The sequence below is a fragment of the Fukomys damarensis genome, unplaced genomic scaffold, assembly GCF_012274545.1.
Source record: "Fukomys damarensis isolate Sample0158 unplaced genomic scaffold, DMR_v1.0_HiC HiC_scaffold_5, whole genome shotgun sequence".
NCBI lineage: Eukaryota > Metazoa > Chordata > Mammalia > Rodentia > Bathyergidae > Fukomys > Fukomys damarensis.
In genome coordinates this window covers 4292501-4301335 of record NW_022900917.1, presented here as the reverse complement: position 1 = coordinate 4301335, position 8835 = coordinate 4292501, and the positions used below count along the sequence as shown (strand labels likewise).

At 47.5% G+C, this 8835-nt stretch overlaps 1 protein-coding gene across 2 annotated transcripts in view; it reads right to left on the bottom strand.

Moving 5' to 3' along the window:
• The window catches only part of Rrm2b (ribonucleotide reductase regulatory TP53 inducible subunit M2B), a 23190-nt gene extending 14362 nt beyond the window's left edge, over positions 1-8828 (bottom strand). Inside the window, exons 1-4 of one of the 2 annotated variants that reach the window (XM_033759848.1) lie at positions 8650-8828; positions 6689-6844; positions 2032-2148; positions 822-955 (exon numbers count right to left, since the gene is read on the bottom strand). In XM_033759848.1, the coding sequence (XP_033615739.1) occupies positions 822-955; positions 2032-2148; positions 6689-6730 (293 nt within the window). In that variant the 5' untranslated portion in view covers positions 6731-6844; positions 8650-8828. Of the gene's footprint in view, positions 1-821; positions 956-2031; positions 2149-6688; positions 6845-7560; positions 7843-8649 lie in introns of those variants that run through there. The other variant, XM_010612108.3, reaches the window with a different exon arrangement.
• Between the last annotated feature and the right edge of the window lie 7 nt (positions 8829-8835).

Sequence of the window (8835 nt, the reverse complement as noted above, 5' to 3'; positions counted from 1 at the left end):
TTTTTTTTTTTTTTTTTTTTTTTAGTTTTTTGAGACAGGGTCTCGTTATGCAGTTCAGGCTGTCCTTGAACTCACTATGCAGCCAAGACTGGCTGAGACCGGCCTCGACCTTGTGGCAAGCACATTTGTTTTTCTTAATGGACAAAATTTTAATAGTTTAATCAAAGACAATAATTGCGCCAGGTGGGGTGGCACACACCTGTAATCCCAGCACTTGGGAGGCTGAGGCAGGAGGATCGCCACAAGGTCGAGGCTGGTCTCTGCTGCACAGTGAGTTCAAGGACAGCCTGAACTGCATCAGGAGACCCTGTCTCAAAAAACAAAAACAAAAACAAAAAACAAAAAGAAAGTTAAACTGAAATTAATGGTTTGGATCCAGACTGACACATAATCAACTAAAGCAAGTACTCAGATTCTAAACTGGCTGTGTTAATGAATAGGCTTTTAATATAGGTCCAGTGCCTATGGATAACTGGTTCTCTGCAAGCTTCCTGTCACTCAATACATTATTATTCGGGAGATGAGAGAGTGGTGAACCCAGGGCCTCTGAGCTACATCCCCAGACCTGGACAGGGTCTTGCTAAGCTGCCCACATTAGCCTTGAAGTTGCAATCCTCCTGTCTCAGCCTCCAGAGCTGCAGGGGTCAGACGTGTATGCCACCACACCCAGCTCCCCAACATGCTACTGAGCCCCATGAAACAATACACTCAATCTTCCCCGTGCGCAGGGTCTTTCCTTAGCACTCAGCTCTGGACTCAACACTGCTCATAACGCGACGTAAGCGGGGGAGGCTTTGGCGACGAGATCCCAGCCACGGTACCTCTTCTTGGGGTCTCTGATGTACGTGTCTATGAGCAAGCTGTACATCTCGGAGTGCACGTTCTCGATGAGGATCTGGAAGCCGTAGAAGCAGCGGGCCTCAGGGACCTGCACCTCCTGGCTGAAGCGCTCCACCTGAGGAAACAAGGGAAACGGCTCCCAGGTCCGGCTCAGTGGGGCAAACCCGAATCTCACATCCCAATGAGCACGTCCAGAGGCCGGCGCACAGGCTCCCGGCGGCACTGCCCCTCCACATGAGGAGAGCAGTCTGCCAATGCAGAGATTGCCCACGAGCCAAACGGGCTGACATCCAGCAAAACAGCTCTGCTGTGCAGAATTCTTTTTCTGTGCTACTCTTCAAGTCCGTGATGGATGCTCACATCTCTATTCTCCCTAATCAGAAATTATGCCTCCTGATCAACCAGAACGCGTCTGTGGTTATTTATTGAGTGGTATTGGGGACTGACCTCAGGACTTTCATACTGACTACATCCCCAGCTCTTTTTAAAAATGTTTAATTTTGTGACAGGGATTCACTAAACCACTAGGTTGCCCAGGCTAGGCTCTAACTTGAGGTCCTCCTGCCTCGGCCTTCCACAGTGGTTGGACCTGGGGACTGGCCACTATTCCCAGGGCTGGAGACCAAACCCAGGGCCTTAAGCACACTGCTACTGAGCTACACCCCAGTTCCATCCAGGATTTTACACGGGAAGCCGGAACCCAGTGTTCTCTACAAAGTTCAGGACGGTTATAAAGGGGCACATTCTCTATTAGGTTTATTGTCTGAGGATAAAAATCTCAAAAGCTGGGCACGGCAGCACACACCTGTAATCCCCACACTCAGGAAAATAACTGAGGCAGGAGGATCGCCACAAGTTCGAGCCCAGCCTGGGATGCATAGTGAGTTCAAAGCCAGCCTGGACTACACTGCAAGACCCTGTCTCAAAACACACACAAAATCAGGAGTTTATGGACCGCATACAGGCTTAATTCATATAATTCACACTTGATTTGATGATATCTTGCTGGTCAAATGACAAAAATCGATCTTTTCCTCTGATGCTTCATCAGAAAAACATTTTCCAGAAGTAAAAGCTTCACCCAGTCCATTTCTTCAGCATCTTTTCTCAGGCTCAATTCAATGATCTTACTGACATTATCAGAATTTAACTGCTGAATGGAACACCCATACAATATAATAAATGTCTTACCAAATTTTCATTTACAATCCCATCACTGGCTGCAAAAAAGGCTAAGATGTGAGAGATAAAATACTTCTCCTCGGGTTTGAGCTTGTTCCAGTGGGGCAGATCCTTTGATAGGTCAACCTAGAATACAAAGGTTTTCAAAAGTGTTAACTGGGAGCAGAAGTTTGGAAAACTGCCTTATGCCCCAAAGTGAGGGAGCAATATCCCATTAGCAGTAAACTGCGTAAAAGAAAAAAATATTCACATCACAAAAAGACGAACTGGCCAGCTAGTGGCACAGGCGTGCCTGCAATCCCAGCACTCAACACTCCGAGGCTGAAGCAGGGGGATCCCAAGTTCGAGGCCAGCCTGAGCTACACAGAGAGAACCTGTCTCAAAACAAACAACCTACCCCACAACCACACATGCAAAGACAGAGTCAAACGAAAACATTACATTTGTTTTATTTTTTTGCTATCAGGGACCTTGTGCTTGTGAGGCAGGCGGCAGAACCACTGAGCTACATCCCCTGCCCACAAAAACGTTATATTAAAAATGTATTATATTTGGGGCATTTTCTAAACAAGATTATAGCTACTCTGAGCAGAGGAGAGAAAATGGGTACGACGTGAGACAAGTACATTCACGTGTGTATACTACAGTGCTGATCACCGTGTATGGTGTACATCTTCACATCTCACACATACATAAACACACAGCACTATGTATACACCTGTGTGTGCATGGGTCCTGTGGTTTCTGTCATCTTGAGGGTGGAACCCAAGGCCTCACACGTTAGTTGTCTCACTTTTCTCTCACTGCTGAGACAAAATACCCGAAACCCAACGTTGGAGGGGAAGGGGTTTGTTTGGCCCAGAGTCTGCAGAGGTTTCAGTCCATAGTCAGCTGGCTACAGGGCAGGGCGGCACAGGCAAAGGGGCACTGCAGAGGAGAAGCAGTTCGCGGCGGGGCAGGCAGAAGGTAGCAGGTAACAGGTGACAAGCTGCAACTCTTTCCCTTGTATTATCCAAGCTTAGGGCGGGCAGCACTCACACCCAGGGCGGGGCAACCCTAATCCTAGCAGTGCACCGGGAAATCAGTTCCAGCATCACATCCTTGAACCCAGCGCCTCACACCCTAGATCCAGCACCCTCCGAAAACCCTGCATGAGGTTTTGGGAGGCAGGGAGGGGACACATCTCGATACAAGCCGGACCACTAGGCAAGCACTGTACCCGAGCCGCAACCCCGGATCGATTTTGTTCTGTTTTCTGAGACAGGAGATCACCAAGTTGCCTGAGCTGGCCTTGAACTTATGATCTTCCTGGGATTATAGGCATGTGCCACCACGCCTGGCTATTTATGAATATTAACATCGTGATATATTCCTTAAATACACCCAACATTTACTTAGAAGAAAGTGACACATTATGAAAGAACTGACTCTCTGGCTAATGGAGAAGCTGGCCGGCACACATTTCACACTTTTATAATTTTGTTTTTGGTACCAGGAATCAAACTCAGGAACTTGCGCTTGTGAGGCAGGCAGCGGCACCACTGAGCTAAATCCCAGGCTCTTCACACATTTATAATGAAGTTATGTGCAGCCACTGGAGCTGATGAAGGGAGGGCCCGAGTGGGAAGAGAGCACAAACTAGCCCAGAAGAAAGGTAAGAAAACTACACAGTGTGTTTTAGCAGCTGCTGCTGTAGCACTTTTTTTTTTCCAGTACTAGGAATCGAACTCAGGACTTGTGCTTGTGAGGCAGGAGTGACACCACTGAGCTACACTCCAACTGCTGTAGTACTTTGGATGGCACCGTATTCTCTACGGAGTTAGACAATGAAACACCTGCTGACTGCCCACAGCTGCTCCGTTACTGATTCGCTTTATCAGAGGCAATGGCAGGCAGGCAGTTTACAGGTAGGACTTCTGCTGGGGACAGGAGTATTTCTACTCCTGTTTACTACAACTGGTCCTCGGAATAACAGAGACGCAGTGTGGAACTGGACAGACTGCACAATTTTAAACGTGTCATCAGATGTACCTCGCTGTCTCAGTGGGCACTGGCTGCGGACCCAATTACCACAGACTTGTAGCGTCTGCGGCTTCGGGCCTGGAGCAGGGGACAGCGGGCTGGCACTGCTGCCGTGTGGACGCTAAGGGCCCCACCTCAGCCGGGACCTGTGGTCCCAAAGTCCCCCAGACTCAGGCTCCGCCCTCTCCTCTGCCACTCTTCCTCCCGGGCTACTAGGAAGTTTGCTGAGCAGACATCCAAGCCAGATGCTGACTCCCAACAGTAAATTTTTATATGAAAGTGCTTGTTCTTTAGATTTAAACTTCTCTTTAAACACTCAGCTTCAAAATATCACAGAAATTTTATTTATGTGTCTATCATAGTCCCCTCCAGAAACATAAATCTCCCTCCCCACCTCTACCTCATTTGAGCAAATTCTCAATTCAGCCATCTAAATATTGGCTCCAAACCAACTGCTATTGTCTGGTCCTTTTTTAAGATTATTTTTTGTTTTCGTTTTTGTTTTTTTGAGACAGGATCTTGCTGTGTATTCCAGGCTGGTCTTGAACCTGAGGCAATCCTCCTGCCTCAGCCTCCCAAGTCCTGGTGCCACCCCACCTGTCTTATTTACTTGGATCTCCAATGTCCCCAGAGACCCACAGGCCCATGCAGAGGTGGTGAAGCATCCAGGAGGGGAGCCATGCCCTTGAGGTGAGGGGACCCTGCCCCTTCTCTCTGTACATTATGATTTGTAAAAACGCATGCTTCTTAGTGCTAAAAGGACATTTATTACCACTGCAAAAAGTAAATGGAGTTTCCAAATGAGTTTCAAGAAACCCGAGCACCCCAAGGACCTTTGAGCAGGACAATAAACACCACCTGCATGCCTCTGGCCCCGAAACCATGTCCTAAAAAGGCTGGAAACCACAGACAGTTAGGGACGCTCAGGTGTGGCAGCATGGGCGTGTTCTTCTTGGTTTGCTATTTTAAACTCTTCGTCAACCACAACACAGCAAAGATGTCAGGGCAGCAAAGAGGACTACAACGGTGAGACTGGTGCTTGTGTGGCCTCTAGGTTAAATCTGCCCCATTCTTGGTGTAAAATAACACAGTAGTTTACATTTATTTAGTGCTTACTCAGTGCCAATCACCATTCCAAACATCTCAAGAGAGCCCAGGATGGAGGTGCAGGCCTGTAATCCTGGCACTCCCAAGGCTGAGGCAGGAGGATTGCTTGGGTTCTCAGTTCGAGACCAGCCTGCACCACAAGGCAAGACCGTGACACAAAAAACAAAAAACAAAAAAAGGAAACAAAATATCTCAATAATTTTCATGACCCCAGCAGGTCTGGTACTCAGCCTGACCAACCTAGGAGGGCCCAGAGAGGCCAAGGCTACTACCCAGCCCCACAGCAGGTGAGCGGCAGCCTGTGCTCCCCCAAGGCGCTCACACACAGATTGTCTCTCCTCACGAGCACACACCCTGAAGCTGCTCAGCAAGCAGAGCAGAGCCACCCTGTGCCCTGTGAGACCCCAGAGAGACTGCAGCACGACCTGAGGTACCTACTTGCAGGGCAGCAGCAGAAACTGCTGTGATCAACTCATTCCTCAGTGGAAAGTGTCACCCTAACAGAAAGGTTCCACTGCTGTCCCTTAGGCCAGTGGTGGTGAACCTATGGCATGCGGGCAGAGGCGGGCTGTATCACTAAGAGTCTAAAAGGTTCACCATCACTGCCTTGGGGTTGGTTCCTGCTTCCAGGCCCAGCCCTGAATCTGCTGGCCACACCGCCGAGCACTGTGCACCCGCCTGGCAATCCACAGAGGGGGCCAAGCTCAGTGTGTGACGCCCCCTCCACCCCATCCAGCAGTAAGGCCCACTTCAGGGCCAGCAGGATCCCCAAATACTCGCCTGGCATCAAAGACAGGCTTTGCTTTCACTGTTCAATTACACAGCCTCAGCCAAACTGAAGTAAACAGTCAGCAACAGCAACCAAAAGGCTGCTTAAAAATAGAAAAGTAGTCAGATATAGTGACCTACACCTCTCATCTCCTGAGGCAGGAGTATTATAAATTCAAGCCTGGCCTGGGAAATTTAGTGACTTTGCTAGACTCTGTCTCAAAATAATATATAAAAAGAGCTAAGGCTCAGCATGAAAACCCTGGGTTCAATAACTCCAAATCTAAAAAATCTGAATCAGGTAGGTACAGTGGAACACACCTCTAATCTCAGCATTCGGGAAGGCTTAAGCAGGAGGACTGCAAGGTCCAAGCCCACTCTGGGCAATTGAGACTTAGTAACATCCTATCACTCTTGCTGTGTAGCCCAGGCTGGCCTCAAACTCACAGCAATCCTCCTGCCTCAGCCTCCCAAGTGCCAAAACAAAATTTAAAATGTTTTAAAATGCCAGGGGATGTAGCTCAGTGTGCATGCTCTAAGTTCAATTTCCAGTACTTAAGAAAAATAAAAAGTAAAAATCAGGCAGGATTAGATATCCCTTTGCAGCAGGAAGCACGTCTCTACACCACAGTCTAACTTTCGAGAGCAGAGAAGGTTGTGTTTAGTCTCAGAAGCTCCAAACCTTATGTTCTAACTGATCTCAGTGGATCCAAGCTAGAGCCTCCCAGGACACAGAAGTGAGCTCTGTCCTGCAGGAAGTGTCACCTACCTCCTCTGCCGTCCAGAAGGATGCCTGAGCCTGCTTATACATCTTCCAGATATCAGGGTACTGGATAGGGAAGATGACAAAGCGGCGGGAGCTCTTTCTGAGAAGCGGCTCTTCGTCGGAATTCACTGCATTTTCGGTGCTATCTGGAGATAACCTCTGAAAGGCAAAGCAGACAGTCTCCTTATGAAGCCATCTCCTCTTCTGTTCCTCCTTTCCTGATCCCTGCAGTAGGGGAAGTCAGGGTCAGCACCAGTCTGAACAGCAGTGGCACTGCCTTGGAGCTACAGCTCCCACCAGCCAATGTCTGGCTCATCGCCTGACTGCAGGAAGTTTTTTAACTTCTCTGGGCACAGCTATAGAACAATACCTACCTATACTCAGGAGCCTAAAGCAGGAGGATCTCTGAGGGTTCAAGGCCCATCTGAACTACATAGTGAGACTGTCTTTAAAAAGTGAAGGAAAAAAAATCCACCTACCAGGTTTCTTCTAATGATTAAAAGTGTTTTAAACAGTCTTATACATGGAAAACACTGAAAAATTATCAGTTTCAGCTACTCAGGGGACAAGTACTAAGCCCCTAAATGTCACATGGGTACATCTCTAAGTCTGTGGACAAAAATGTCCTTTCTGTACTGATCGTATACAGAATTACTGCCATCGACCTGTTTTTATTTTAAACTTTCAGATAAAACTGACAGCACATGCCTCACAAGCACAAGGTCCATTTTGAGACAGGGTCACATGGAGTTGCCCAGACTGGGCTCAGACTTGCGATCCTCCTACCTCAGCCTTCCAGAGTGCTGGGATTATAGGTATGTTACCAGCTCAGTACATTTTATAATGAAGAAAAATAATCATAAAACTTTGGAGACCTGATTACTATCTTATGTGAGTCTGTTGAACGTTGGGTAAAGAAATGATAAACCCAGAGCTGGCTTTGTGAAGTTGTTCACTTGTTTTTAGGTTTCACAAATTGTAGGTGAAGGGACGCAGGCTGGGTTGCTGAGGTTTGAGGCTGAGAGGCAGGGACCCTTGGTGCTTCAGGCTCCTGTGCTGTGGGGGGATCTGGTGTAGTTGCAGGAAATGGCTTCAGATTTTAAGTGTAGACCAGCTGGGAAGGAAAAAAGTAAAGGTGAACTTCAGCTGGGGTTTATCCGTGTCCAGACAACTGTGAATATTTTGCTGGAGTACACTGGAGACAGGAGACTACTGAGGACTTTTGCATTTGGATTTTGTTTTTAAAACTTATCTTTTCCTTTAGAGAACAGAAGCGGACTGTCCACTCCAAAATGTCTTTTTCTGAACACAAAGAACAAACAAATGTATCTTTTATGATGGCGGAAAAATGTTAATGCAAATAAACTTCACAATATTAGATTTTCAAAAAAAAAAAAAAAACCTGGGTTTTTTGACCTCTGGTTGACCAGGTTTTTGACCAGATTTTTGACCTGGTTGATCCCTGGGTTCAACCAAAAAAAAAAAAACCTAAACTGACAGCTCCTTACTTTCCAATATACCAATCTATTCTCCCTAGGCACATTTTCAGTTTGTTCTGCACAGTATGAAACTGTTTTCACTTACAAAAGCACACTAGTATTCGTAGTCTCAACCATATCTTTTACTCTGAATCTTGTATCTATAAAGGAAAGACAGTACTTCCCATACTTATTTCAAAGAGCTGGTAAAAGATCGGAGGAGCTAATACAAATAAATACATTCTCAAGTGCTGTACATTTTTTTGTGTTTTTTTGAGACAAGGTCACCAAATACATACTTCAGGCTGGCCTAGAACTCGCAGCTAACTTCCTGCCTCAGCCTCCCAAGTGCTGGAATTACGGGCGTGCGCCTCCACGCCCTCCAATTGCTGTACATTTTTAAAAGAAGCATGCTATTGGCTCCTGAGATGTTTTGGGTTTGCCTTTCGAAGGCTGTTCCTATACCCAAGTTAGAATGACACCCACTTCTTCAATGGACACTTCTCTAACCACTTCGGGAGCTCCCACTGGTGGTACGACCCCGAGGGTCGCGTCCAGCACACTGGGCCCGACAGGGAGGGCAGCGCCCACAGCCCGTGCCGGCCCAGGCCGCTGTTCCTCCAGACCGCGTTCCGGAGACAGCAGGGTGAGGCGCAGGCAGCACAGGCGAGA